Source organism: Oncorhynchus nerka, linkage group LG16 (assembly GCF_034236695.1).
Source record: "Oncorhynchus nerka isolate Pitt River linkage group LG16, Oner_Uvic_2.0, whole genome shotgun sequence".
In the NCBI taxonomy this organism is placed as follows: Eukaryota; Metazoa; Chordata; class Actinopteri; order Salmoniformes; family Salmonidae; genus Oncorhynchus; species Oncorhynchus nerka.
This window is the reverse complement of record NC_088411.1, coordinates 28,796,370-28,809,303: the sequence shown is the minus strand read 5'-3', so window position 1 is coordinate 28,809,303 and position 12,934 is coordinate 28,796,370. Positions and strand designations below refer to the sequence as shown.

Below are 12,934 nucleotides of genomic sequence, written 5' to 3'. Positions count from 1 at the left end.
AGCTCGATCTTGAGCAGCAGGCAGCTGTGAAAGTGGCAGGAGGAGGTCCTCCAGGTGCTCAAACCCCTCAAAACGGTTACAACCTTATTGAGCACCGAAACTGCACCGTCGGTGTCCATGATCCTACCTCTGAAAACAAGGAATAAAGCACCATATCATTAGAGATGTCAAGGCTGCCATTAGAGGACCTGAACCCCAGATACCCCCCTAATGTACAGGACTACCTTCGTAGATCTACCGCACTGGATCCAAGGTTCAAGTCAAATGTTATTTGTCACATGTGCCAAATACAACAGGTGTAGACCTTACAGTGAAATGCTTACTTACAAGCGCTTAACCAACGATGCAGTTTTAAGAAAATATAAGAATAAATATTTAAAGAGCAGCAGTAAAACAACAGCGGGGCCATATACAGAGGGTACCGGTACAGAGTCAACGAACGGGGGCACCAGTGGAGGTAATTGAGATAATTATGTATATGCAGGTAGGGTTGTTAAAGTGGCTATGTATAGATAACAACAGGGAGTAGTAGCAGCGTGGGGGTGGGGGGGGGGCAAATAGTCTGGGTAGCCATTTGATTAGCTGTTCAGGAGTCTTATAGCTTGGAGGAAGAGGCTGTTTAGAAGCCTCTTGGACCTAGACTTGGCGCCCGGTACCACTTGCCCTGCGGTATCAGAGAGAACAGTCTATGACTAGGGTGGCTGAAGTCTGACAATTTTTAGGGCCTTCCTCTGACACCGCCTGGTATAGAGGTCCTGGATGGCAGGGAGCTTGGTCCCGGTGATGTACTGCAGTGCTGAAAAATGATCCGATCCATGACCCAAAACCGTGAGTTTTGTTGTACCACTACTACCGTAATTGCTGGACTATTAAGCGCACCTGAATATAAACCGCACCCACTGAATTATTTTAAAAAATATGTATTTTGTACATAAATACGCCGCACATGTCTATAAGCCGCAGGTGCCTACCGGTACATTGAAACAAATTAACTTGGTCACTATCTTCCTCCTCCTGTGCACTGAAACCACTGAAGTCATCTCCTTCGGTGTCGGAGATGAAAAGCCTCAGAATTGCTTCATCTGATGTTGGATCGTTTTCATTGTCGCTCTCGTCACTTTCATCCGGAGGCAAATACCCCGCTGAGCTCATGCTGCCCCTTCAACACGCAGCAGTCCAGACTTTCGAAACCCGTTGATGATAGTGGATTTTTTGACAATGCTCCACACTGTCAGGACCCACTGGCAGACTTGACCATAAGTTGCTCTTCGCATGCAGCCCGTTTTAGTGAAGGATTTCTCCCCACTTGTCATCCAAGACTCCCACTGAACAAGGAGCGCCACCTTAAATGCACGATTTACACTGATGTCGAGTGGCTGCAAATACTTTGGGCCATCTGCTTTTCTTCCCTCTGAAAGCCTTTGTTGTCTTTTTGCACTGAGTCAGTTCCTCACACTGCTGTTTCCAACATCTTATCATCGACTCATTAAGGCCAAGCTCCCATGCAGCAGCTCTCTTTCCTTTTCCAACAGCCAGATCAGATCGATCGCCTTCAACTTGAAAGCTGCATCATATGCATTTCTCCGTGTCTTTGCCATGATGAGGGTGACAAAATTACTACCGTAATCAGAATGATGGGAAGTTTGAGCGCGCTCGATTTACGTCACATTATGTGACGGGTGCTCAGTTTTTTGGTGGCATGAATCTTGTGAAAGCGGGAAAAATCCATAAATTAGCCGCGTCATTGTATAAACCGCGAGGTTCAAAGCATTGGAATAAAGTAGCGGCTTATAGTCCAGCAATTACGGTAGATAGACAAATAGATTGTAGATTAATAAAGTATCAATCAAATGGAAATGCAATGTTCGCAGCAGTACATACAAACGGAAAGATTCTCTCACCTCCATATCCTCCTCCTCATCTTCCTCAGCATCAGATGGGTCCATACAGACAGGCATCTTCAGTCTAGTCTCTGGGCTGTCTGGCATAGCAGCATCAGCCAGCTCCATGGCCTTGCGGATCACAGGCTTACCACTGAAGAACACCCCTCCTGTCTTAGCATCACTGCTGTCCGAGCCTGGCATGGAGTACAAGTGAGAAGCGACATTATTTTTTAGTACACTCCAAAGTGTATATGGCTCGAAAACAATGTTCTGTCTAAGCTGCGCTCACAGTAGCTCCGAGACTGCCGAGCAGCTCCCCTGGACTGTCCGCAGAAATATCAGCCCACAGAGAGAAGCACGAGATTGAACTTCACTCAACTTACTAGAGCAGTGGTCACCAAGGCATTAATAGTGGATCACCAACAATTGTGTAAAAAACCCAACGATAAAGCAGTGATCCCCCCCCCCCCCCACATTAATTTCATATAAAGCAATAAAAAGTCTTATGTGCTCAGTTTTAGGACAATTTTAAGCAGAATACATATTACAAAAACAATGAGTACTTTAGATGTTTCAATTTGGTTTATTTTCCTGAGAAAACAGCTCTGTCATAATCTACTTACACATTCACCTCTCCATCAGGCTTTGGGCTTGCCATCAACACGAGATGGATCTCACATTCCTGCTCACGCTAGCTCTCTCAAAAAGAGTTGATTCAAAGCTGATCAATCGCTTCCAATTTAAGGATCAATATTTCTTTCTCACAAGTTGTCTTCAAAATACTTGATTGTGATTTTTTCTGAAACGGTCGTAAGGGAGATGAACAGAAAACGTACAAATAGAGTATTGTGGTTGATATATACTTTTGAAACAATATTACCATTTCTAAAAAATACAGAAAGATTGTGCTTTAGTGATCCGGATTAAGTTTTAGAGTTTAAAATGGCAAAGCTGACAAATTGCACTCGGTGCTTTGATCAGCGCTCTCCATAGACAGACTGGGGAGAGCAGAGTGCTGACCACCCTACTAAAGCCAAGGTTAGCGGAGTAAAAGTTTGAGTAAAACGACACTCACTTTGATTCTTTCAGCACTGCCAGTTTTCCCTGCTACCACTTCAATCATGGTGATCTGCCACTGCTGTGGGAACTGTTCTGACATTCTCATATGCTTTGCTGATTTGAAGTGATTGTTGAATTTCTCTAGTTTCCAAAAACACTTGGAAATTGTTTCACACGGTCGTTTGTTAGCAAATGAGATTGATTTCTGTTCCTTGTACTGCCCATCAGCCATCAACAATCACCCATAATCCTCGCACGTGAATACACCGACAGGCCAAGGGGAAAAAACTTTGATGTGTGGTTGGATTGGACAGTGCAGTAATTAGTCAAAATTACAAACCCGCTTTTGATTGGACCCTTTAATGAGCTAAAAGTGCAGGGATATGTCAAAATTGCGAGCTCTCGCATAACATGCGCTGATTGGTTGATTTTGCATTAAATTATGCAATTGCAGAATTGCGGAATCCTGGAGGGACTGTTAATTGGTTAAAATTGCATAGGCATATGTTTTTTATATGTTTTTTAAGTCATGTTTAAAAAAAGCTGAGCAGTAGATCTCAGCTTGCATTTTTACTCAGACCTTCACTCATAAAAGGTTGGTGACCACTATTCTAGAGTTTTCACTGTTAACACTATCAATTGTGATCGAATCAACGCATTATTAGTCACTTTCAATGCAACATACCGAAACAAAACAAACTATGCAAGAGATTTTGTTATAGGTAGAACACGGAGTAAGATTCTATTGCATTGACACGCACTACTCAGCCCGCACGCTACAGACTGGTGTGGCATAAACAATCAGAGCTGCAGTAGGTCTATACGCAAATAGACCATTGCCACATACGGATCTGTGCCACTTACTTTTAACTGGACTGTGTTTACAGCATAAACAGTTGAGTAGATGTGCTTGTTTTGAGATCAAAGCAAAAGCTTCATGTAGCCACATGTGCACATTTTGGTCATACACTTTGCTAGTTAGTGAGTTATCAGCCAAGTTACAGATAATTTGTAGTCAGCAATAGGGGAGTGATTGCCTCCTACAAGAGCACAAAACATTAACATTTCTAGACATCTTTGAAATGCAAGTCCGGTAAAGAGCTTTTTTTTGTCTTCAAGGGGCAGTGTTGTATTTTGAGACAGGCTTGAATAAGATTGGTAGCCAATAGGCAGAGGGTAGAATAATTTGTCTGATTTTCTGTAATAATGGTATGGGAATAATAATGCATTTTATTTTGTAAAGTGGTGTCTTGCATCAAACATGACAACATTTTCAGTCACTGTGTCTGAAGGACAAGTGAATAAACAGGTAAAAAAATATTTTACCTTTATTTATCTAGGCAAGTCAGTTAAGAACAAATTCTTATTTACAATGACGGCCTAGGAACAGTGGGTTAACTGCCTTGTTCAGGGGCAGAACGACAGATTTGTACCGGCATTTTCTTTTTCACAAGTCGCATGGAATGCAGCCCTACATTGAACACTACACATTGGCTGCTACTGTAGGCTGAATGAATTATGGAATGCATTTTCTCCATTGTTTTTGATGGTAGGCCACTCTGGTAGGCCTACATTATGATCAAATAGCCACAGTAGCCTACATGGCTACTTAACACTGTAACCTAAAGCAGGTACAGCCTCAGTGTTCACATTAAACGCACGCTGGAAGTTGCACCGAATTTTCACAACATTCAAGTTTGCGCTCAGCAGACCTGAAATTTGCTCAGTGCCGAAAACATTGCTTTAGAATCAATAAAACCCTTTTTTGGAGAAGCTATTGCTGTAGTAATATAGCTTACCTCTTAACTGGCATCTTACATCACTAACTGTAGCATAGCTAGAATTAGCCTGATATCAGATTTTCTTGTGCCGTCTTGTAAACTCCTATGGTCATTGTCTTCCATGACAACAAACATAAGAGTTGGAAAGACAGAATATACAGATCTGGGACCAGGCTAACCAAGAATAGATAGACAATAGATGTCCACCTGCACAGGCTAGGTGAGTGACGCAGCACACTGTAGATAGTAAAGGAAGGGAGTTTTGGACAGGTAAATCATAGCTTTCTCACCTTGATACTCGCGGATATATTTGGTGCTGACCCAGCCCCTGGTTGGTGGCTCATCGAAGAAGTGGACATGCAGGCGCTGGCTTTTACCCCTACCCCTCATCTGCTCTCCGCCGACAGGCTGGGGAACTACCATACACGGCCACCAGGGGTGCCCCTCTAGCTTGGCCCACACCAAGGCTCCGGCACTGAATGGACATGGTGCTGGACTGGAAGAAAATAAGATGGAGAATTAAAATATCCGACAACAGGTTATCTAGTAACAATCTCGCCTGTCTACTTGTTGAACTTCCCTTTATGGATTTGAAAGGAAATCACTGGTATAGTAACTCCCTTGTCTACTCTAGCCAATGCTTACTCCAATCCAATTATTTTTTACATGTGGGGAGCAGTGAACGAGTGCACACTTTAAGAGGAAAGGGAGATTGAGGGAAATATGGATCCGTCCCATTCATTTGTTTTACATTAACCTAAGGTAGCAGGCGTTAAAGAAAACACCCGAGCGGAGTTTCCATATCCAGTTTTCAGCTGAAAATTGATATAGATTGAATAGGGTTGAATTAGCTGTATCACAGAGTTTCTAAACCCAGAGGCGCAAGATCATGAGACTTACAGGAATGCTTGTGAAACAGACCAGGCCGGGTTGTGGGGTTTGATTAGTAAAACAATAAAATCTCCCTTGTTAATTCTCAAAATCTAAAAAAGGCACAACCTAGATTCGAGCAAATGTCTTAAGTAGTTATACATATTACTCCAACCTTGTGAAACTGACACGTTTACATTTTTGCCAAAAACAACTTCATGTCAAAGGAGCGCCTTTGATTTGATGGCCTGCACAGGTGCAGTTCACCACGGGTTGACCGTTAGACATTACAACGTGTTTCTGCGCATAGTGTCTAATGGTCGCCTACAAGTGTGATCGGTGATTTATATTGAAGCAGCTTCTGCCCATCTTTGGCTGTATCCCTTAAAAGCGGATGCATCCGGTTGTCCGTCAACTAAGCTCACGCCTCCTTCACACCGACAGCATATTTGCGCAAAATGGTACGCAGCATCATCTGGATGTGTCACCTTCCTCTACCATTTCTGTCAAGCCATCTATGCAAATAGTTTTACAAATACATTCGATAAATTAAACGCAACGCTGCAGGGCAAACGCAGCATTCCATTGGAAATGAATCTACTTCCACAGATAGAACAATGAGTCAGATATTTCACCAGATGTATAAATGTGAGGCATCTGCTTGGCGTTGCCACTCACTACCAAATATGGTAGTGAGAGGAAGCCCAGTGGCTGGCAGTGGGAGAAGATGGATTTTGACACTTTCTCATCATCGAAATATTTGATCTCAACACAGTTCTGTTCCCAAAACTAAAATATGTTATTTACAGAGTGGACTACATTTTGTAGGCTTTACCCTTTGCCAAAGTTGCAAAAAAAGAAATCACGTGGTTTAGTAGGAGTGCAAAGGCGAATTCAGTTATTGCACACGGCACTTGATAGAGTAGGCCTTCCCTAACGGAAATATGCAGATGCACGCTAGAACGTGTTAATAGGATCTCGCTAACTCATGCTTGGCTCTGTCCATCTCCTTGCTTGTTCTGCCCACTATAACTAATTTGTTCCCATTGGAAACGGCAGGCTGTTGTCTATCTTGGTTCAGTTATAAAAACAATCATTGGTACTTCTGGTGTTCCAAAATGCAATGACACTGATCGAGGCTTAATAAACCTAGTTTCACATAGACCTGAAGATATGGTATGATGCCTTTCCCCTTTGAATATAATTGGTCCCCCTGGGTCTACGACCACCCGCATCATGCCAGTCACGAAAGTGTTGAATTACATGACACGTTCTCCCGCCAAATGAGGACGCATGCATGTTACTGTGCACTTTGACATGCTTGATCAAAATGTATCATTACTCCAACACTGTCAGACAACAGATACACAAGGAAGTGTGTTGAAGGGTTGAGACACAAATAACATTAAACGTTACTAGTTAAGTAATCCGCTGACTGGTTAGCCAGTTTTATCCAGCTACTAATCTGTCTAAATCGTATTGCATTTACATAACGTCTGTCCTGTGTAGACGAGAGTTAGCCATTTCACAAATCAATGAGCATTTCTGCATGAGTTATAATTAGCTACCGTGGCTAGCTACCGCTAAAACCACTAGCCACAACAAAGCAACTCGTTATTTGTGCTAGCTAACTAATTTGAGCCACCTGTCTTACCTCTCCTTTATTGTTAGTGTCTTATTCCCAAAGAGTTTGCCGAATCCGCCTTTGCTCGCATTTGCATTACGGGGTTTTGCAGGAGTCTTTTTGGTGGTGGGAGTTTGAGATGCATGCTTAGCTTCTTCTTTTGGAGAGCTGTTCTTTTTTCGAACTGAGGATGGCAAGTCGGCTTCTGCAGGCGAGGGACTCGGTTTCGCCTTCAGAACCGGTGGCGGAGACTTATTGAAAAAATTGAAAATGCTGCTTTGCTTCGCCATAAAGCCTGTTTATGGAAAAAATTATAATAAAGTGATTTAGTTCATCAAATGTTTAGAGTCTGCTAACTCTGTCTGGTCTGCAGGCATCAGTGCTCGTGCACTGTTCGCGGGAAATTCTCAGAAGGTAAAAGGTCATGTGGGAGTGGCTCCAAGGGAATTCAGCCAATGGCAAACCATCTTTATTCTTGGTATTTATTAATCAAATAAATATTTTGGGGTTCATACTGGTTCATGTCAAACAATTAAAACATGTATTTTCTCTTCCTGAGTAAGAATAAGTTAATACATATTTGTATTTATTTAGGAGTTACATTTCATCATGATACAGACCGATAGCCACATCACCAGCAGAGTGCAGTCGTGGTATTTGTATAACTGATTGCAGATTATGGGAGACGTGTGTAAACCTAACGTGTAATCATTCATCATAGATAACTTTGGAATTCACCCTGTGAATTGTTCGTCCCATTTCACAAACTGTGAGTTTCCCTTATATTTTGATTTACCATTCTAATATTTTCATCACTACACTTTCACTCTACTCTTTCCCAGTATGAGGACCGGGACCCTCATTTTTCTACCTGGTTGTTGGAAACAAACTGGTGTAAACTAACCACACCCCAAAAAATATCTGGTGATATGTTTTTATTGAGAGTACCCTCCCATCAAACTAAACAGCACAGATTTGTAAAACATCTCATATCTTACCAGGCACAACTTTGGTTTTAGAAGTGGTGAGGAGAGACATATATATATATATATATATATATATGAGAATATGCATTTTTTATGTATGAGAATGTGAATTTTTAAGTCAGAAAAATATATACAAAATGTACACATCCAACTTAACAGGTGCAGAACAGAGGCAGGTTTTAAAAAAGGAACGTCCACAACTCTGGTATGTTCCCATGGTGATTTAATCATCAGGTCAAACCACTGGAGTCACATGACTTGGACTTGAGTCTGACTCGAGTCACAAATTTGATTTGGACTTGCAAGCATGAAACTGAATATGTATTTGAATAGGTTACATAGGTGGCCTACCATTTATATTTTATATGTATACCTTAGCTTATTTGATCAGGTCACTAACATAGGCCTACGGAAATGCACCAAATTATTGTTTCAAAGACATCTATCAATCGGTGCTTCAGAACCAAAAAGTTGATTGTTGACCAGTGACCAGTGACGCGTAATCACCATTGGCGCGCAAAGGCAGTCGCAGGTATCCAGATTACAGTTTTTTCCAACTGCTTACACAAAATCTTTTCATGTCACCAGATTTTTGAAACCTCTCACTCAAAGTGCAAAACTACACACCAAATATCCAAAACCATAAGCTATTTCTCAGCCTGACTCAGTTGTCAATTGCATAAAACACTTTTTTCAAAACACTACACACAATTCTCTACCTAAAACACAAAAATCTAACAGGAAGTGACTTGCTTTCCTTTTCCAAACACAACCAATCAAAATGCTACACTTATTCACCAGGTCACACACACACTCCTCACATGTGCAAACACTAATAGCTTAACTGATCACTAACCAATCACTGCTTTACTGTAGTATTGGCCTATAAATAGGTCAAAGGTCAGATGACCTGTTTTGAACAATGGATGCCAACAATGGACAGAGAGCAAGAGGAGTAAGAGGAAGAAGAGGACGAGGGCAAAGAAGAGAAGGAAGGAGAGCCATCTATGATGAGATTAGGGCAACACTTGTTGATCATGTGATCACCCACGGTTTGACCATGAGGGAGGCTGGACTGAGAGTCCAGCCCAACTTGAGTCGATTTACAGTGGCGTCCATAATTCAAACCTTCAGAAATGACTATTTTAGCATTACAGTAATGTACTGTAAAATACATATGACTGCATAGTATTGCATAAACATTTTTAACTCTAAGCCATCCATTTACTGCACTGCATTGAATGAATGAGGTTGGTTATCATGCTGTACTACCTTTTTTGTACATTGTTTACAGTTCCTATGCTGAACACATACTGTGTTTGAATTCTGTACAGAGTGGAAAGGCAAAGACTTGGAGGACGAGGACGCTTGTTTACAGATGTACGAGAGAATACAATTATAAATATGGTTTTGGCCAACAATGCAATTAGGACTCGAGAGATAAGAGAGCATATCTTGAATAATGACACCATATTTAACAACATCAATGCTGTAAGCCTGTCGACCATACAACGCATCCTCCAACAGCACCGAGTGACGATGAAACAACTTTACTGTCGACCATACAACGCATCCTCCAACGGCACCGAGTGACGATGAAACAACTTTACAAGGTGCCATTTGAGGGAAACTCTGACAGAGTCAAGAATATGCGACATGACTTTGTAGAGGTATGTATGCAACACTACTTCCAGTACTTCAGACATACCATATTTACTCATCTGTATATCCTTTTGTCTGTTACAGAGAGTATTGGAGCTGGATGCCCATGTAATCCACCATGAATTTATTTATGTGGATGAGGTTGGCTTCAACCTCACCAAAACCAGGCGCTGCTGAAGAAATATAATAGGACAGAGGGCAATTACCAATGTCCCTGGACAGCGTATTCACTGTATTCTAAAGAATATACTTTTGGTTTACATATGTTTATGGTTTTGTTGTATGCTACTGTATACAACAGTAATGTTTGGCCTAATAAATATTTTCTGTTTCTACATTGCATTGGTGTTTACAGTGTACTTGCTACCTCTCTCAGCAGATTACTTTCACTGTAGAACATTGTATTGAAATGTAGATATAAGCCTATGAAAGAGCTTTCGATTTAGAACAACAGTGTTTACATGGTATATCCAAAAATGTACTATTATGAAAGCAGTGTTTGCCATTTGATGCAAATGCTTCATTCTGACATGTGTTTATGGCATTTTGAATGCAGTGTTACATTTTGAAGGAGATGTGAGGCATTTTGCATTTGTGTGTGCAGTTTTGGGAATTGTGTGTAGAGTTTTGAAAAAAGGAGACCGTTTTGAAAACGTGTGCAAGCAGTTGGAAAAAACTAATGACCAGAAAGCGCTTTGCATAGCAAAAACAGAGTAGTTTACCTACGTTAATATTTTCCATATAAAGTAACGTTTAGCAACCCTGGTGATTTCATTGACCATTTTCATATTTCAGATAGGCCTAGTTTGTGTGTGTTATAATTATATAACTCAGTGGTGGTACTGCATATGTCTAAAGATAGCTGTAACATAGTACTACCTGCAATACTCATGGGATGAAGATGTAACATTCTGGCGAATTAACTAGGATATTTGTGAGGAAGAAAACAAGTCTACAGACAAATCATGCTTTCCATCTGATACTGCAACACCCCAGCCATAGGATCATGCTTTCCATCTGATACTGCAACACCCAGCCATAGGATCATGCTTTCCATCTGATACTGCAACACCCCAGCCATAGGATCATGCTTTCCATCTGATACTGCAACACCCAGCCATAGGATCATGCTTTCCATCTGATACTGCAACACCCCAGCCATAGGATCATGCTTTCCATCTGATACTGCAACACCCAGCCATAGGATCATGCTTTCCATCTGATACTGCAACACCCCAGACATAGGATCATGCTTGCTCTGGAATCCAGAGAAGTAACAATGTGACATGATATTCCTAGTAAACATTGACTGCTAACATGAATGACTTCCAGCTGAAAATGCAGGCATAAAACACATTTTATTTCTGTAAATCAACTCAGCAAAAAAAGAAACGTCCCTTTTCAGGACCCTGTCTTTCAAAGATAATTCGTAAAAATCCAAGTAACCTCACAGATCTTCATTGTAAAGGGTTTAAAAACTGTTTCCCATGCTTGTTCAATGAACCATAAACAATTCATGAACATGCACCTGTGGAACGGTCGTTAAGACACTAACAGCTTACAGACAGGAGGCAATTAATGTCACAGTTATGAAAGCTTAGGAAACTAAAGAGGCCTTAAATTGCAATGTCCGTACTGTGAGACGCCTAAGACAGCACTACAGGGAGACAGGACGGACAGATGATCGTCCTCGCAGTGGCAGACCATGTGTAACAACATCAGCACAGGATCAGACCCACCGTCGCTGGACCAGACAGGACTGGCAAAAAGTGCTCTTCACTGACGAGTCACGGTTTTGTCTCACCAGGGGTGATGGTCGGATTCACGTTTATCGTCGAAGGAATGAGATTAACACCGAGGCCTGGACTCTGGAGCGGGATCGATTTGGAGGTGGAGGGTCCGTCATGGGCTGCGGTGGTGTGTCACAGCTTCATCGGACTGAGCTTGTTGTCTTTGCAGGCAATCTCAACACTGTGCGTTACAGGGAAGACATCCTCCTCCCTCATATGGTACCCTTCCTGCAGGCTCATCCTGACATGACCCTCCAGCATGACAATGCCACCAGCCATACTGCTCGTTCTGTGAGTGATTTCCTGCAAGACAGGAATGTCAGTGTTCTGCCATGGCCAGCGAAGAGCCCGGATCTCAATCTCATTGGGCACGTCTGGGACCTGTTGGATCGGAGGGTGAGGGCTAGGTCCATTCCACCCAGAAATGTTCGGGAACTTGCAGGTGCCTTGGGGGAAGAGTGGGGTAACATCTCACAGCCAGAACTGGCAAATCTGGTGCAGTCCATGAGGAGGAGATGCACTGCAGTACTTAATGCAGCTGGTGGCCACACCAGATACTGACTGTTACTTTTGATTTTGACCCACCCTTTGTTCAGGGACCTATTATTCCATTTCTGTTAGTCACATGTCTGTGGAACTTGTTCAGTTTATGTCTCAGTTGTTGAACCTTGTTATGTTCATTCAAATATTTACACGTTAAGTTTGCTGAAAATAAACGCAGTTGACAGTGAGAGGACGTTTATTTTTTTGCTGAGTTTAGTATGGTGATCAAGAATATGAAACATTTACTTTGCAAGCTCAACAGCAATGGGGCACCAATTACTAGCATTGGCCTACTGGTCTTTTGGTACGTCAAAATTGCTTGAAATTGATCATTTACTTTTGAAGCTTGCATTTGAAATTTGTTGTTAAAATGTATTACTACATAATAAAAATGTGTTGTAGACAAAATAATGAAAATGGCTGACTGATAACCTCAATAAGTAGACAAAGATTTGTAGTTGAACAAGTCATTGCCTGTAGTTATGTTTTTACTTGACTTGAGACTTGTCTTGACTAGCTCTTAGAATCCACGACTTGGACTTGACTCGAGACTTAAAACATTCTACTTGGGACTCGACTTGAGACTTGGACCTTGTGACTTGCTTGTGACTTGAATAATAGTGACTTGGTCCCACCTCTGTCACACACTACTATGAAACACACCTACTGTACTTAAATAACCTCTAGAGGCATGTACATCCGGTCAACTGAAAACATATAATACATTAACGTTATA

At 41.7% G+C, this 12,934-nt stretch overlaps 1 protein-coding gene across 1 annotated transcript in view; it reads right to left on the bottom strand.

The window, feature by feature from the left end:
• Positions 1–7,619, bottom strand: part of msh6 (mutS homolog 6 (E. coli)) — a 36,864-nt gene extending 29,245 nt beyond the window's left edge. Inside the window, exons 1-3 of the mRNA XM_029685351.2 lie at positions 7,248–7,619; positions 5,014–5,219; positions 1,902–2,077 (exon numbers count right to left, since the gene is read on the bottom strand). Coding sequence (XP_029541211.2) covers positions 1,902–2,077; positions 5,014–5,219; positions 7,248–7,507 — 642 coding nt within the window. The 5' untranslated portion in view covers positions 7,508–7,619. The remainder of the gene's footprint in view (positions 1–1,901; positions 2,078–5,013; positions 5,220–7,247) is intronic.
• Between the last annotated feature and the right edge of the window lie 5,315 nt (positions 7,620–12,934).